General features: G+C 35.5%; 1 protein-coding gene across 2 annotated transcripts in view; it reads left to right on the top strand.

Annotated features, from left to right (window-relative positions):
* Positions 1-18917, top strand: part of NALCN (sodium leak channel, non-selective) — a 339729-nt gene that overhangs the window by 150484 nt on the left and 170328 nt on the right. For both annotated transcript variants that reach the window (XM_025364831.1, XM_025364830.1), the window contains exon 12: positions 12646-12813. In XM_025364831.1, coding sequence (XP_025220616.1) covers positions 12646-12813 — 168 coding nt within the window. The remainder of the gene's footprint in view (positions 1-12645; positions 12814-18917) is intronic.

The raw sequence follows: 18917 nt of genomic DNA, 5'->3' as shown, positions 1-18917 counted from the left end.
TTTATTTGTTCTGCATATAAAGGCAATGGGTATTTCAATTGCTTCCAACTTTTTGCTGTTGAAAACAATGCCTCAGTAAACATTCTCATTTGAGTTTCTGTGCACATTTGGGAGAGTTCTTTCTAAACATATCCCTAGACTTAAAATTGTGAATTTGTTAGATATGCTCACTTTCAACTTTGCTAAATATTGCTAAATTGAACTTCAAAATGCTTGTGTCAATTTACATTCCTACCAGGATATATGAGCAGCTCTACTTCATGCTACATTTTTATGTTCAGGATTTTTAATTTTCTTATAATTTAATATAATCATTATAGTCTTAATATACATTTTCTTGGTTACTACAGAGATTTGACCTTTTTTTCATATTCGGTCAGTCCTGAGTTTCATCTTCTATAATTTTACCTGTTTAATCTGTACCATAATTGATTTTTCAGTTATCTAGTAATATGCAGTGCAGACATCTCCCAGCATTCAGCTTGTCTTTTAACTTTTATTTGCTGTCTTTTCTTCAATAGAAGTTATTAATTTTAACACTGCAAGATATAGTCATCTTTAATTTTTTGTTCAGTGCTTTTTGTGTCTTATCTATACCACAGTTACGAAAGACATTCTCTTATAGTAAAGGCTAGAGTTTTCAAGTTGTGCTTTTTCAATATTAGACTCCAATACATTTGGAATAAGATAAGGACTTGAATTTTTTCCCATATATAAACAATTGTCCTTCAAAGATTCATTGAAAATTCATTCTTTCCTCACTCCTGTAGTGCCATTTCTGTCTTATATCAGGTTTACACATGTGCACAATTGTATTTCTGGACACCTCAGTCTGTGTCTATACATCAAAGCTTTAGTTGATAAGATGTTGTCATAAGTGCTATCCTTTATAATAAACCTTGAGATATATTAGGGCAAGCTCACTGATGTTGATATTCTTCTTCAGATTCGTTTTATCTGTTCTTGGCCTTGCTATTCTTGCTCTACATTACGAAAATTTAATTCACTTTACTAATGAGATTTTAATTGATGTTAAGAACATCTCTATTCAAGTATTCTAACCTTCCTTAGCATTTTCCAATAATGCTTCATAATTTTCTCCAAAGGTCTTCCACATTTTTTTGTTAGATTCATGCCTATATATCCTACAGTTTCTTTTATGAATGAAATAATTTCAATTAAATTTTTATTGATGTAGGAATAATATTAATTTTTTTTATATTGACCTCATTCATAGCAAGCAACTTTACTACAATTTGTTGTTTGTGATCATCTATAGACTTGATTGGAATTTCTATGTAGATAATTATATCTTCTGAAATTAAGGTTTTGTCTTTCCATGTCTAATTATTATATCTCTGATATTTTTCTTCTTTTGTTGTCCTGGTGTGGGTCTCTAATAAAATGTTGAATAGTGGCAATGATAGTGGACATGCTGGGTGTTTTTCTATATTTTGATATGAATGCTTATGATCTCATCATTAATGTTGTTTGTAGGTTTTTATAGATGCCTTTCATCGTGTTAATAAACTCACTTCTATTTCTAGGTTGCTAAGAGTGTTTCTCATGATGAATTGAGTATTCAATCTTCTTCTACGTATATTGAGCTGACTATACAGACTTTCCTTTTTAATTTCTTAGTGCAGTATATTAGAATAATAGATATTTTGATACTGAAACTATTTTAGATTCCTGGGACACTTGATTTTGTAGCACTACTTTTAATAAACAAATCCAATATGCTGACATTGTATTACCAATTTTCAATCATAAGGATAGTAGTTCTATGATTTTATTTTATTTTACATTGCTAGTGTGATTATGTTAGGGAAGTTACACTTCCTTTCACAAATGAAATAAACGTATTTTTCTCTTTTTCTCTTCTGTGAATAAAGTCCCTCTGGAATGCCATGTAGGCCCATTGTTTGCAGTGGAATCCCTGGTGGAGAAAGGGAGAAGAGAGACCTTGATTAATGACTTATTTTATGGTTTGATTATTACGGTTTATCAGTTTGATGGTTTATTGCTTGCTATTTATAGAGATATTAATTTTAACTAATATCTCACATTTCCACAGTTTTCTCTCAGGATTTTTATAATCTCTATTGAAACTGAAGGTATAATCCTTTTTGCTGCCAGTATTGTTTATTTATAACTTTCCTTTTTGTATAAGTAAATGACTTCTGATGCTAACTACCTGGATTTTAGACCAAACTTTATAACACAGGGCACAGTCCTCTACAAGATTACCCTTACTTGAGATGCCAACTGTAAGCTCAGGGGGTTCCAGGGCCTCCCTGACATATGACATATGATATGGCTAATGTGGTTGATATGACATATGACATATCGTATGACATATCAACAGGCTATAAACTCGGGGGTTTCCACTAGCCTTCTCAAGTTTGATAATTTGCTAGAATGACTCATAGAAATCAGGAAAGTGCTATACTTCTGATTACATTTTTATTAAAGCAAAAAGGATACAAATCAGAGCCAGGGGGAGCATCAGGAAAACAGCTAATGCATGTGGGGCTTAATACCTAGGTAATGGGTTTGTAGGTGCAGCAAACCACCATGGCACACATTTACCTATATAACAAACCTGCATATCCTGCCCATGTATCCCGGAATGTTACATTTAATTGAATTGAATTTAAAAATAAAATAAAATAATAAAAACAACTAAATGATTGTGAAAAAAAAGTTTGACAAAATTAATTTTATTGAGAGTAAATTCATATTTTGAATTTTAGAATTTTGTTTTCTTTCTCATAAGATTTATTTAAAATCTTCGCATGCTGCCTCATTTGACTTGGGAGATTTTCTTATTTCTCTCTCCCTCCCTCTGTGATCACTTCTACTTTCTTAGGGATATTACAGTTGCCTTAACCTTGAACCCACCATCCAGAGCCAGATTTTTAAGTGTCATTTGGAGATTGCTGGCCCCTTGATATGGGTGATATCACAGTTCTTGTCACTAGTCCATAGTCCATAAAAGATCTTGTTCTGATTTTTCAGATAAGCTGATAATTTCTCCTCCTGTGTCTGGAGGCCTGCAGCTTCCTATAAGGTCTTAGCCTTGGGTAGTTGCTCTCACTGTGCTTTCCTTAGCAAGGAAACCCATCCTAGTCCCTGTCTTTATGCTACAAAGGTTCACGTCTTTACCTTATGTAAGGTGCCTTAGTCTCCTGACCCTATAGGAAACATTTGGGTCCAACATTGCCTGATTCTTGACCTAGCATATATTTCTGTTGCATTTCTGGTCAACAAAGAAGTTAACTTCATTTAGAATTCCTTCCTGCCTCTTTGGTTTCCTGTTCTTTTCCTTTGATCACAGTGTGTTTGAAACAGAAGGGGTTTCATAAATCATGAATTCATTTTGCTATCTTGCAGGGAGTCCTCTTTTCTAGAAAAGTGATTTCTGCATTCCTCTGAAGACGTTTGGTTTTATGATATTTGTTAAAATGAAGAGTCATTTATTTTGGCCCCAACAAAATCTGACACCCACGTTTGAGTTCATTAATCACAAAAAATGACCAAATTAAGAAAATAATCAATCTTTCCATAGCAGCAGTCTTTGACATTATTGTTGAGTTTAATTTCATTTTCTGGGAAACTTCAAGTAAATAGGTTTCTTCTGACAATTACTTTTTGTGTGTGTTTCTAAAAGATTTGGACATTATCTTGTTAGGTAAAAAAATAATACAATAATGACAATCTGGACTACTCAACCATCCATCTCAAAGTTTGCTCTTTCTAACATACTGATATACACTATAAGCTAAGAGTGGGTGATTGATAGACAGCTCCAAACTGATACAGGTAATCAGCAATCACTTTTTGGTGTTATTGAATCTGAATTTCATGTAAAAGAATGGGATTGCCTGAACTGATTTTCTTGTGAGCTTTGTCCTGTAACCTTCCTTTGTGATAAATATGCATTCTTTTCTCATGATATCCATTATGTTTCTTTGAAATTAGAAAACAGAGACTGCAACACAAATATTAGATAACATATTTCAAGTATCTTTCCACGTATGGGCAATGTCTATGTCTACTATTTTATCTCACAGGCCTGTGTTTATGAGATTAAACTCTGCCGTTGTTACCGATAGAGGGTCTTGACTGCAAGTTGTCCAGGTTCTTGACGTTTTGAATAAAGAACTGGACAAAACGCACAGAAAAGCAAGGAAAGAGTGAAACAAGGAAAGCGAGATTTATTGAAAGTGAAAGTACACTTCACAGTGTGGGAGTGAGCCCAAGCAGCGCTCAAGGGCCCCAGATACAGAATCTTCTTAGGTCCAAATACCCCCTAGAGGTTTCCCATTGGCCACCCCATGTAAATGTTCACCCCATGTAAATGAAGTGGTGGCACCCAATCAGAGGCTGAGGTTAAGTTACAAAGTTACATTCCTATGCAAGTGTCTGGTTGGGAAAAGCAACCAATCAGAGGTACTTTCAATTATCCATCTGCCGCACAGAAAAGGTAGGGGCTTGCAAAGGGAGTAGCCCCTGGTCCTTTTGTTACTCAGGCATGGAAAGTTAGGGTTTTTCTTTCAGTTTAGTTCTAGGAAGTCAGTGTGAAATGGCCTTAGGTTCCCTGCCTCCAGACCCTATTCCCCTGTCTCATTATGGCGACATCAAACCAGGTATATTGGTTGAGCATGCATTCTCAACAGGGTGTAAAATCACCTCTGAAGGGGTGCAAATATGTTCTTAGTTGGTGGGGGGAGGGGTAGAAAATTCTAACTCTTTTATAATGCAGATTGCTATGTAGACCAAACAACCAAAGTAGAGTATGTAAACAGATATATAATACATTAGAGGTATCAAAACTCCATGAGGTGGTGATTGAGAACAAAATCTCTAAAAGACCTCTTAGAAGAGGTGATTAAATAAAAAAGATTGAGAAACACTGCTTTGGGGTATTTGTAAGAAGAAATAAATATTTCTCTTCTTTCCTATGCATTGTTTCTAAGTTTTCTTAAAGTAATGCAAAAAAAAAAAAAAAGAAGAAGAAGAAAAGTTTATTATACTCTTACAAATTTTGTCTCAACTCTTAAAAAGTTAAGTTTTAACTTGTAGGTACTCGCAAAGGTGGAATGCACCGCAGAATATGAAACAGAAGAAAGGTCTCAGTGAGACCTTCTTGGTGCAGGGGCTGCAGACTGAGGAGAGCCAAAGCAGTGGAGGGCTGCCAGGCTCAGAGTGACAAATGGAAGCCAATCTTCCACTTTTCCACAGGCTGCCTGCTGAATGCCTGGGATTTGCAGAAAGCCCTGAGATTGGACACCTGCTCAGGTGACTTTGGTGGGAGCCCTCCAGGCAACTAGGTTCTGCAGAGAGCCCAGTTGCCTTCTCCCTTTCAGATGGCTCCCAGCATGCCCCTGGCAAATTCCACCCTGTCCAACTACCATCAAAGTTGAGTTTACTGCGATAATCTGGAGCTGCACCTTAAGTGGTTACTAGAGCTTGCCTCCACTGCTTCGATTTTGGTTCTTCTGAACTATTATAGTCCTCTGAATTTAAGTCCTATACCAAACCCCATAACCTACACTGAAATAATTAGTGATCATTTAAACTAATTTGATTTTCCTAATCACCTTCTTTAAATCCTGACATAGTTCTTCTCTATGGCAGAATAACCCATACCTTCAAGTAAGGTAGGCATATTTTTATGTGCATTGTTTTTCCATAAAATGTTATCACTTTGGCGTTAATATTTCAGAGCGCTAGAGTGTTGGCTTGTAAAAGTTAACAAATTATGTTCAAAGCAAGGCATTTGATTCCAAGAGAATCTGGAATCAGGAATTCTAGTAGGAAAATCAGTAAGGCTATAGCTATTTAAATACAATCACATAACAGTTTGCTAAATCTTTTAGTGCCTTTTAGTGTCTTTCAAAAGAATATCGTTTTCCCACAAAAGAAAATCATAATGCAAACAGATCCAGCTGCATGTTTTACTATAAATTATGCTCATTTAAACAGTTCATTCCATCTGTCCTTTTGATAATATATGCAGTTAGTAAAGTGATTAATTGTATGTATACATAATTAGGCAATCTATTAGAATATCTTTCAGGCATTTATTAGTAGTGTTCTTAAAAAACACTGTAAAATGGATCACCACTCTTTCTTTTGGAATGAAAGTCTCAGCCTGAAAATGCAGGTGAAGGAAGAGATGATGTCATACACGCCTGTTACTGTTTCCTCTGCTAATACAGCAACCAGGTCAGGGATGTGGATGGCACCTTCATGGCACATCAATTTCAGTTTCTCCTGAGATTCCCTAGTATCCATAGGAGAGAGAACAGGTTCAGGTCTTCCCCATATCATTGAGAGGCCAGAACTAAGAAGCCTGTGCTAGAGAGGAAGTACCACTCGCAGGACTCGCAGCAAAGTCTGAGTCCTCTGGTCCCCTGAGGCCACTGCTCAGGGCAGAGAGCATTTCATCTCCTGCAGAGGAACTGGACCTGCCTGCCTGCTGCTTGTGGTCCAGGAGCCATCCACAGAGTCCTGTGGATCTCAATGGGCCAGGAAGGGAACCTCACTAGAGACTGAATTACTCCAGGTGGAGAAGGGGGTCAGTAAATGACTCCACTCGTTTATGGGAAATCCTGTCGCCAAAAAGCCTCCTTCAGATGTTCAGCAAAGGAGCTATGGCTTTTCAGGTTTTTCGCCTCCATAAACTATGGTGCCCTCTACTACCCCTCATTGCCACTGCTTAAGAGAGCGTAAAAGATAAACGACAATTACATCAGAAACATATATCTATGGCGAAGGAAAGAAAAGTTAATTCACACACGAAGGGAGACTCAGAAACTGAGGATGAAACTCAGAGAATCAAGACAAATGTCTAGTATGGGGATTTCCCAAGCAAGTAGAATTGATGGGAGAGAGAATAGTTTGTTGTTGTTGTTGTTGTTGTTGTTGTTATGTCTCAAGAAAAATAAGTGGGGCACAAAATAAAATTTCTGTAACTTCAACTAAAACTGTGCTAAAAATGAGTTTAAAAAGGGCACAGTCCTTGAGAGCTAGTTTTTAATATGGGAGATGAAGTGAGAAAAAATAACTCAAAAAGTGGTAGAGATGTAATAATAAGGGCAAAGTAAAATAGCCTATCCACACCGCTATGAATAATGGGAGTCCCTGAAGGAAAAAGAGAGCAGATAGAAGTTGTCATAAGCAACAGAAGAAAACTTTCCTAAATGAAAAAAAAAAAAAAAAAATCTGCAGACTGAAAGAGCTCATTAAATTTTAGTGAGATTAAATGAAAATAGATTCTTACTCATGTCCTGGTGACCTTCCTTGGTTGCAAGCATAAAGAAGAAACCTTGTTCAGCCTCTGAACAGGCATAAGTAACCCGAAAAAGTAAAATAAATTTATTGTGCAATGGATGACTCATCTACAATATTGGAAAGTAGAAGGTAGTGAATCAGTATACATAGACTACTGAGAGAATAGAACTGCAGCTCCAGAATCTGTGCACAGACAACTTGTTCATCTGTCAGTGCTAAAAATGCATTTTATATATAAAAGGACTAAGAGCATACAACCCTTGATATTTATTTAAGAAAACTAAAGTGTACTAATCACAAGATAAGTAAATTGCAATCTCAATGACTACATAGAAGAAGAGAGAATTGATGGGCATTGGATCTCAATAGATAATATTAAATATGTCAAATAGGGATCTTTGAGAAAAAGAGAAATGATAATATTCAAGAAACTAGTAATAAATTTGTAAACTGTTTCAGCAAAACCAGGACTTCAGAAAGGGTGTGATATCAATGGAGAGTGGGATGGTAGAAGTGTGCTGTGAAGTTTGCAGATGTGTGGGGTGGAGGGATGAGTGAGCCAGCAATTTAATTTTGAAGCAATAAGAAAAAAGTGTAGGTTTGATGTCTAACCATTGAGAACTAAACCAGGGGTTTAGAAAAACCAAGTCGAGTGCCCAAATTAATGAAGGGGGAAAGAAATTAGCAAATAGTTGACCAAGTTACAAAAAAGACAAGGTAAAGTTAAAAATGAAATAGCAATGACATAAAATAAACAGGAAGCATAAGACCAAGTATAACTTTGGTACATTCTGTTTGAGTAGGTTGAATTTTCCTATCAAAACCCTAGAAAATCTGGGTATGTTTAAACACAAAATAAAATTGTACACTGCCTATAGGAAGCATGTACAAAGTGGCCCTGAAAGGTAGCTAAAAATTGTTTCCACAAAACACCTAAAATATTAAAGCATTTTAAATGTTCAGCAGAGTGTGCAAAAAATTAAAGAAAATTCTTGAGGCCAAAAATTAAATGTGACATGAGTCCAGAATACCAGATAGGCCCCAAGGCAGTGGCTGCCCTGAGGGCATTTGCATATCCTTGTGACCAGAACTTGCAGTTTTCGGGAGTGTGTCCAGGACAGAAGAGACTAGAGGCCTGTGCAAACTAAAGAGGCAGAAGAGAGGGCCCACATAACCTCAGGAAGCAAAAATCCCATCCCTGAGAGGGAAAGGATGAGGGAACCATCAGTGTGGACCTTGACCCCTGGAAGATCAAAAATGTTATCTCTGGCCAGGCATGGTGGCTCACGCCTGTAATCACAGCACTTTGGGAGGCCGAGGCGGGTGGATCACTTGAGGTCAGGAGTTCAAGACCAACCTGACCAACACGGTGAAACCCTATCTCTACTAAATATACAAAAATTAGCCGAGTGTGGTGGCATGTGCCTGTAATTCCAGCTACTCGGGAGGCTGAAGCAGGAGAATCACTTGAACCTGGGAGGCAGAGGCTGCAGTGAGCTAAGATTGATCACACCACTGCACTCCAGCCTGGGTGACAGAGTGAGACTCTGTCTCAAAAAAGAAAAAAAAAGTTATGTTATCTCCACTGAATTATGTAAGACAGGCTGCCCACTCATGGGGTTGGAACTCAAAATCCCATTATGTCCAGAACCTAGAAACAGCAGCCAAAAGTTGATTTAAGGGGGACCCAGATTTCTTTTTTTTTTTTTTTTTTGGGATGGAGTCTCGCTCTGTCGGCCAGGCTGGAGTGCAGTGGCCGGATCTCAGCTCACTGCAAGCTCCGCCTCCCGGGTCTACGCCATTCTCCTGCCTCAGCCTACTGAGTAGCTGGGACTACAGGCGCCCACCACCTCGCCTGGCTAGTTTTTTGTATTTTTGTTTTAGTAGAGACGGGGTTTCACCTTGTTAGCCAGGATGGTCTCGATCTCCTGACCTCATGATTCGCCCATCTCGGCCTCCCAAAGTGCTGGGATTACAGGCTTGAGCCACCGCACCCGGCCGGGAGCCCAGATTTCTAAGATGACCCAGGTTCCCTGGAAGAACCAATTCTTTCTGGAAAAATATGTACTCTAAATGCAGATCTTGAAAATCTAGAGACAATTAATGACTTCCTGGCAAAACACAAACTGCCAAATTGATGGATAAGAAACCTGATCTGAGCAGCAGTGGAAAGCTTCGCTCCACCATCACCAAAAGGACTGTGCCCATGTGGGTTTCCTGGTGCTTTCTGTCTGCTTTTAAAGGTGTGCTAATTCTTATTTTATTTCAGAGATTATCATACGAAAGATAGAAAACTGTACAGTACAGATGATAAAGCTAGCATAATCTTAGCCAAAACCTGATAATGATATACAAGTAAAATTATAGGCCAATTTCACATACAACAGTAACTGTGAAAATTATAAATAAAATACATTACCCAATAAAATCCAACTTGTTAGCGTTATCATCTAGAGTTTTTTTCCAAAAATAAATAAATGGTTAACATCAGGAACTCTTGTGGTATATTTCATTGCCTCAGTGAATTGAAAGTTAAATCCTTTGAAGGAGAATAGGAAGAAAAGGAAAGTCTTTAAACATGGTAAAAATTAATCACCAAGACTCATTTCAACCACTGTATATGAACGCTGAAGAAACTTTCATTGAAAACAAGGAGCAAGTTATGGATTCGTATTATTACCATTTTGTATTTAGTAACCTTTATACAACTGTACCTTTATAACTAATGCATTCATATTATTAACTCCAAAAATAAATCTTAAAAATGAAATAATCTTATTTTCTTTCCAGATGAAATGTGCATATTTCTATAAAACTCATGAGACTTTATGAAAAATATTAGAATAGAAGAATCTAGTAAAGTGGGTATAGAAGGTCAATATAGAGAAATCAATAGCTTTTCTTCCCACTGGAACTAACTAGGTAGAAACAGTAAAAAAGAAAAATAGATAGATAGATAGATAGATAGATAGATAGATAGATAGATAGCTAGATAGATAGATAGATAGAATATTTATATGGAAAAAATTTATTAAAGAATATAAAATATAGTTCAAATAAATAGGAAAAGTGTATTCCTGGATATGAAAGCTAGTATTAATCTTCTTAAAGTTCTATTTTGTATGTAAAAGATAAAGAAAAAAATCATAAAGTTGTAGACATATGTGAATATGTAAATTTTATGTTTGTGCACTAACAATATCAAAGTTAGAAACCAGACTGTTGGCTGGGGAAAAAATGTTTGCAGTGTATATAGCGAATAACACCATACAATAGTGTCAAGGTTATGAACAGTAATATTTAATTACTTTAAAAAGAAATTAAAGGGATTAATAGACATGTAAACAGATGAGCAACAATAAGTTTGATTACACTGATACTGGCATGGATTTGAGACAAGAAAACTTTCCTGTATTGTGAAAGGGCAAATAATTTATAATATTTTGAAAGTAATCACTTTAATATTTTCTAAATTTAAAACACACAAATCTGTCTTTGCCCCAGTAATACCAACTTTGGAAATATATTAATAGATATGAAAGCCTTAATACATACTGGTATTGAGGGAGGATGCTTAGTGCAACCTTTTTATTGAAGTAGCAAAGTGCTTAACCACCTTTCCTGATGATTCCTGCAAATACCACCCATCAATGAATTAGTAGAGAAAATGTTGAGTTATATAAACGTTGAACACTATGGGAAATTATACAGCTGATAATTAAAACTTAGGACCTATATCCCTTAATCTGGAGGAACATCCACGATTGTTAGTGAGTCAGAAAAGCAAGTTGCAGAGTGACATATACTCTTCTTGCATACCCAGATCTTTATCATTCACAGTTCACATAACTTTAGGTAATACCAGGAATGCCTATTTTTCTTTAGAATTTTTTTTCATTCCAGAGTAAATACCTGTCACCTTATTTTTAACAACTTCATAGAACTGTATATAATATTTATACAGAATAATTGTATAGAAAGTATGAACTTGAGAGAGACAATGACATCCTTAAAATTAGAAATAGTGCTTTCATAAATTGTAACACTTGTTTTTACATCTCATGTAAAGACATGTAATTGCAAGCCTGTTTATGTGATTACATATGTGTAGATGAAGATGCAGATGATCAAGGAAAGAATATACATGACATGAACATGAAATACCTGAGAAACGTGGGCAAGGGAGTTCATCCACGTGTTTTGTGGACTTAAGATCATTTCAAATTTAAAATATATTACCTTTTTATATTTTTGAGGAGGGAAATGGCAATTAAAATTAAAAAGCAACTAGAATCTACAGAAATGGTAGATTTGAGAAGTGATGCTAATTTCCTCTTCACATCTAAATTAACTATCTACAGTGCCTTTAATGTTTCATTTCTTAAAACACTATTATTAAAACTGCATTTTCCCCACATGTTCCATGTGTGAGTGGAAGAAAATCCCTTCTGATACCCCATATTAGCCTAGAAAAAGAGAAGCAAGCTCTGCTGTATTCCTATCTTCAATAAATCATGTAGTGTCTTCTCAGAGGGACCTATTATGACTAATCCCAATAGTCACCCTCATAGTCTTTAATTAGAAGTTAATCTTTTATTGCAAATTTTAATTCCAGTTGCAGTCTCCTTTACAAAATGAAAATTCTTCTTCATAGGACACTTAAAGGAAAATAACATGCTGTCTTTATGTGTGTGTTTTATAATATTATTTGGAATAGTGAATTTATAGAATGCATGTGAGAGATTAAAAGATCAAGTAAATGTGTTAATATAGTAATACTGATCATTAATTTTATTGATAATGAAGTAACATATTGATTTATTTGCAAATGCACACATAGATAAATTGCTTGATATGAAATCCCAATTTCTCTTTTGCCATGTGGCCTAAAGCTTAAAGGAATAAATGATATTTTAACTTTTAAATTTTGGTTTAATTGTGGTTAGAAATATATAAGTTGTTATTTTATAATATGCCATGTACATTAAAGAAATGCTATCTTTAAAAAATACAACATACAAAAAATTTCAGCCTTTTGTGCATGTAGAAAGTCTTTAAATATAATGGTTTTAAAATAATATCAAATATAGATAATAAAGAAAGCCACTCACAAACATTCAAAATTGTAACATGTTTTTATAATTGCTTAAGATTGTTTTGGTCTACTGTGTTCTAGTTGGTGTATTTCAAATGCATTTTAAAAGTAAAATGTCATTCTTGACTTTATGAGGCTCCTTAGTGTATATGATACTGGCAAAAATTCATACACTGACAAATATGTGAAATAATTTAAAATAAATTATAGTTTTGAATTTCAATTTCAATGTTTCTTTGTGTCTCTAGGTGGCTTTTACAGTACTGTTTGATTTGGAAGCACTTCTGAAGATATGGTGTTTGGGATTTACTGGATACATTAGCTCATCTCTCCACAAATTCGAGCTACTACTCGTAATTGGAACTACTCTTCATGTATATCCAGATCTTTATCATTCACAATTCACGTACTTTCAGGTAATACAAATAACGCCTATTTGTCTTTAGAAATTTCTTTATTTCCAGAGTAAATACCTGTCACATTATTTTAACAACCACATAGAATTATATATAATATTTATATATAATAACTATTATGGTATGAACTTGAGGAGGCACAATGACATCTTAAAAATTAGAAATAGTGCGTTCATAAATTGTAACAATTGCTTTTAAAACTCCTGAAAATTCAAAGGAACAATATAGATATTTTACTTACTTTTTCTAAATTAGCAGTATATAGATACAAATATTTTTGTATATGGATAACATATATCCATATATACATATCAAATTTTAAACTACATAAGATGTTGGCACAAACTTTAAATAGTAGGAAACATTAACTTAATCCCAAGTGTTTATCTTCCTTGTCAATAAGCCTAAGTGTTTGCTCAACAATGATTTACAATGAAAATATTAAAGGTTTATAAAACTTACCTTTACAGATTGTTAGTAGTCATACAGTATTACTTACAAATGCCTGTTACTTACTTTGTGATGGCACTTATAATTCTTATTTAACTTATAATAATTGGATATCTTTTTAAAATGTGATATATTGAATCACATTGCTTTCTAATTATGCAATAAACAGTAATTATTAGTTACATTCTTTGTTATTATTGAATGTAGCAACGTGCTCACTGTCCTGGTAAATACTTAGTCAAAATGATAAAATATGTGTACATGCTATACTAGTAAAAAAATACCTTAAATATAGTCATTTTCCTGATTCAAACTTGGTCATTTATATAATTTATCATGGAAACACCAGAAAGTGCATTGATTGTTTTCTAAATAGATATTGTTAGATAGTTGGGAACTAAAGTGGCAATAGAATTTTAAAGAAGTGATGTTGAGAAACAGGGCTCTAACCCCTTAGGAAAAAGAACATGCATTGCAACTTTATTGATTTTATTTGTTAGTAATACCAAAGTATTATTCTCAGAACAATATTCACTTTAGCTGCCAAATCACTTGTAACTAGACACTTTTAGTACCTGGGGAAAAGGACATGCAAATATAATTCACAAAATGTAAAAAGCAAAACCCTTCACAAACCCAGGCAAAAAGCTGAGCCCTTATAATCACAGCCAAGCATATTGAAACCACAGAGGATTTTCATGGTTCAAGTGCTCACTTCCCTCAGCGTCTGTGGATGTAAATCTCTCCTCATTTGTTGAGTTATATCCTGAAGCTTGATTATCATAAGTGACATGGCTGGGGCAACAGATATATACGTTTGAAATTCTTGATACAAAATGTGCTTTCCAAACATTCATGGGATTATAAACTCTTGTGCACTGCTATCTAGATTCACAAAGTTATCATGGCCATTGAGTACCTACTTTAGGGCATCATTGTGCATAATTATAGAGAATATGCTTTATATCAAAACCACAGGATACCTTTTTTACAAAGCTATTAAAGTAACCAAATTAAGAAAATTGGTGTTGCCTATTTCAGCAAAGGTACAGTATAAAATATATTCAGGGTCTTAATATTGCTATAGTCTCTGACATACCATTTTTCAGCAAAAAGTTAGAAAATATGAAAATTTTGTGTGCAAAATATTTATTATAGAATTGTTAATGAGAGAAAAAGTGGAAACTGTTTCAATGACAAACATTTGAGGAATAGCTTAGTAAGTCAAAATGCAAATTTAACCATAAAATTATAATTATGATGAGTTTTTTATAATTTAGAAATATGACTTTCATTTAAATGATAAACAGTATAAATTATATAACTACATATATATTTATTATATGTGTATGTAAAATACCTATAAAATGGAAAAAAATGACTAGAGAGAAATAAACCAACTTATAACAAATTATTAATCGTCTGTAGGTTTCTACTGTTGTCATCATGTCTTTTTTTCCTACTAGTCTGTTTTTTACAAAATATCTAAAATTAGCCTGCAAGGCTGTAACCATTTTATAGATAGATAGTCAAATTATAGTGAAGTTTGCAATTTCAGTGCTGTCTTTGATTTTGGATTATCCTGTAATTGGTTCTGTTTAATTTATGTTAATGATTAAGTGATTTTCATTTGTATCTCTCTACACATGGCCATGCTTATCTTTTTCTAATGTATTAATAATGAATAAAAATGATCTCAGTTAATGTGTGGCTAAAAAGTAAATCTCTTGAGAAACTTAGGTGTCCCAAGGGTTTTTGCAAATTTGCATGTGGAGAATCCACTGTACCAGACAGAGTGGCTCTTTATATAAAGGCCCACATTGGTCTTCCCTGTTGGTCCTCACACTTCTCATTTCAATCAACCTTTCTTTACTGTGTTGCCAACAAGTCTTTCCTTAGACAATTTCATATTTCTCACATTTAAATGAAGTAATGTTTAGTGCAAAGTGGCTTCCTTTAAAATATTAGTTATCATGTGTCTGTTGGCTGTATGTATGTCTTCTTTTGAGAAATGTCTGTTCATATCCTTTGCCCACTTTTTGATGGGGTTGTTTGTTTTTTTCTTATAAATTTGTTTGAGTTCTTTGTAGGTTCTGGATATTAGCACTTTGTCAGATGAGTAGATTGCAAAAATTTTCTCCCATTCTGTAGGTTGCCTGTTCACTCTGATGGTAGTTTCTTTTGCTGTGCAGAAGCTCTTTAGTTTAATTAGATCCCATTTGTCAATTTTGGCTTTTGTTGCCATTGCTTTTGGTGTTTTAGACATGAAGTCCTTACCCATGCCTATGTCCTGAATGGTATTACCTAGGTTTTCTTCTAGGGTTTTTATGGTATTAGGTCTAATATTTAAGTCTCTAATCCATCTTGAATTAATTTTCATATAAGGAGTAAGGAAAGGATCTAGTTTCAGCTTTCTACTTATGGCTAGCATCATCACTGGCCATCAGAGAAATGCAAATCAAAACCACAATGAGATACTATCTCACACCAGTTAGACTGGCAATCATTAAAAAGTCAGGAAACAACAGGTGCTGGAGAGGATGTGGAGAAGTAGGAACACTTTTACACCGTTGGTGGGACTGTAAACTAGTTCAACCATTGTGGAAAACAGTATGGCGATTCCTCAAGGATCTAGAACTAGAAGTACCATATGACCCAGCCATCCCATTACTGGGTATGTACCCAAAGGAATATAAATCATGCTGCTATAAAGACAAATGCACACGTATGTTTATTGCGGCACTATTCACAATAGCAAAGACTTGGAATCAACCCAAATGTCCATCAGTGACAGACTGGATTAAGAAAATGTGGCACATATACACCATGGAATACTATGCAGCCATAAAAAGGATGAGTTTGTGTCCTTTGTAGGGACATAGATGCAGCTGGAAACCATCATTCTTAGCAAGCTATCACAAGGACAGAAAACCAAACACTGCATGTTCTCACTCATAGATGGGAATTGAACAATGAGATCACCTGGACTCGGGAAGGGGAACATCACACACCAGGGCCTATTATGGGGAGGGGGGAGCGGGGAGGGATGGCATTGGGAGTTATACCTGATGTAAATGACGAGTTGATGGGTGCTGACGAGTTGATGGGTGCAGCACACCAACATGGCACAGGTATACATATGTAACAAACCTGCACTTGGTGCACATGTACCCTAGAACTTAAAGTATAAAATATATATATATATATTAGTTATCTGTTAGACTAATTACTGATGTTATTAATGTATTTATTCAAGTGATATTTACTGAGCTTCTACTATGTGTCGGCCACTGTTTCAGATACTGAAGATGGAGCAGTGGGCAAAGCAGAGAGGGTTCCCACTTTATGAAGCTTAAATTCTAAAGGCAAACAGTTAACAAAGAAGTACACAAAGGAATGTGAAGTACAAGTACTGGAAATGTCTTAAGGAAGAAGTGTGCGGGTAAAAAGAATAGAAATTGTGTAGTGGGGGGCTATTTTAGATTAGTTGTTCATAGAAGCCCTCTCTGAACAGGTGAGGTTTGAGCAGAGACTGAATGAAGTGAAGGAGCAAACTGTAAGGAGGTCTGAGGCGAAGCATTCCAGAAGGAGAGAATCACATTGACCATGTCCTTAGGTGGGTGCATGATTGATTGGTTCAAGGAATAGCACAAAGGCCAGTGTGGCTGGGCTGCAACCAATGCAGGGCAGCATGGCCTATGGGAAGTCATAAGGTCTTACAAAATACTGTGGTTCTTACATACCTGTATCATCATGTTGATGTTGACTGGTGCTTCTTGTGAATTTTCTGTGTGTCAGGCATCTTGTTGAATGCATTGTCTCATTTGTTTCTCATAACAATCCCTGAGATAAAGACTGTATGTGTAAATTGAGGTCTGAAGAAATCTGTTGACTTGCCCGAGACCACATACCTCGCAAATGATGGAGCTAAAACTTCTTCCCAAGAACCTGAATTTCAGAGTTCATGTTCTTAACTATGCAATTTCTACAGCATCTCACTAAAAATCAACAGAGTGACCTTTAAGAGAAAGACTCAGAAATGTGACCAGGAAAATGTGTTTTGGAGACAACCACAAAATGTTCTGAAGTGCTTATCTTTCAGAGTATGGTTTACTTTGTGTTGTATCTCTAGGAAGACAAAATCAAAAAGCTTCATAGGGTAGATAGAATGAAAAACCTACTGATCGCTGAATAAATGAAAAGGCACAATTAGACTCACTGACAGGGATCTTTCCTTTGTAGGAGTGCAGGTTTAACCCTTTGAAAATGCTGATCAAATCACCAGTGTGGAAGTTATATTAAATAGTTCCATTTTTTTCAAGATAACAAAATATTAATTCATTAAAATTGCACAGATGTGCACAGGCTGTTTTTATTAGAATTTGGGATGGGCTTCAAAATTAGACAATCTTTCAGTTATGATTTTAATACAACTCAGGAAAACTACGGAAATTTGAGCTCTAAGCTGGTAATTGATCCTGTAAACTTGTCTAGATTCAGCTGTTTACAGTTAGGTATCAAATTATTTATGTCTGAGAATAGACAAATCTGATAAAAATGTGAAATCTTTCCAGATTATTATTCTGGATATTAATATGAATATGAACTTTAATAGTTCTTATGATAAAGCTGTTTGCTTATTGTTTGTAAAGATTATCTGAGAGTAATATGCTCTGATTTGGGAATGTGTGTTAAGAATTACAGCAGGAAAAATTGGTAGCTTCACCATGTAGTATGATGCTTAATTTGAACAACATAATTTCTTACATATGTTTAAAAATTTCAAATTAACATGAAGGAAATATGCATTTCACAACTTCAGTCATTTTTTTCAACTGGTTTACTTACATGCCGTAAACCATATCATTTGCATTCTGCGGACAATAGGAATAAGACTGACCATTGATATTTCCTGTTAAATCAAAGTAAATATAGTAAGCGTGGCTTCAGGTATGGCAAAATTCAGAGGCTAATATGGTGTCAGGGGCTCAGTGTGTGTCTTCACCTACCTTCCTTCTGTTGGTGTGTCGGTGACATTCTTAAGCTGGCTTTCTCCATGTGGAGGCAAAGATGGCTCCTAGGAGGGCATAGTTTGTGTGACTCTTATAGCAGTGCCCATTGGGGATTAAAAAAAATAGAATATTTCTTTTTTTTTTTTTTTTTTTTGGACAGAGTCGCCCTCTGTCACTCAGGCTGGAGTGCAGTGGCCAGATCTCAGCTCACTGCAAGCTCCACGTCCCGGATTCATGCCATTCTCCTGCTTCAGCCTCCCGAGTAGCTGGGACTACAGGCACCCGCCACCGTGCCCAGCTAATTTTTTGTATTTTTAGTAGAGACAGGGTTTCACCACTTTAGCCAGGATGGTCTCAATCTCCTGACCTCGTAATCTGCCCACCTCAGCCTCCCAAAGAGCTGGGATTACAGGCGTGAGCCACCACGACCAGCCAAAAACAATAGAATATTTCTTATTAAAGGCATCCAGCGAAAGCCCTAAGGATGACTCAGATGATTGTGAATACTCTGACCGGATTTGGATCATGAGGATTGAGGAGTCCTTCTTGCACCTCTGTACTAAGACTGGGGTAGGAATGATTTGCCAAAGGAAAATCAGGCAGAGTTGAAGAAGCTAGAGGCACTGGAAAGCCAAAAACAAA

Source organism: Theropithecus gelada, chromosome 17, assembly GCF_003255815.1.
Source record: "Theropithecus gelada isolate Dixy chromosome 17, Tgel_1.0, whole genome shotgun sequence".
NCBI classification, from domain to species: Eukaryota; Metazoa; Chordata; class Mammalia; order Primates; family Cercopithecidae; genus Theropithecus; species Theropithecus gelada.
The sequence above is the reverse complement of the archived record's forward strand: the minus strand, read 5'-3'. Positions and strand labels throughout refer to the sequence as shown.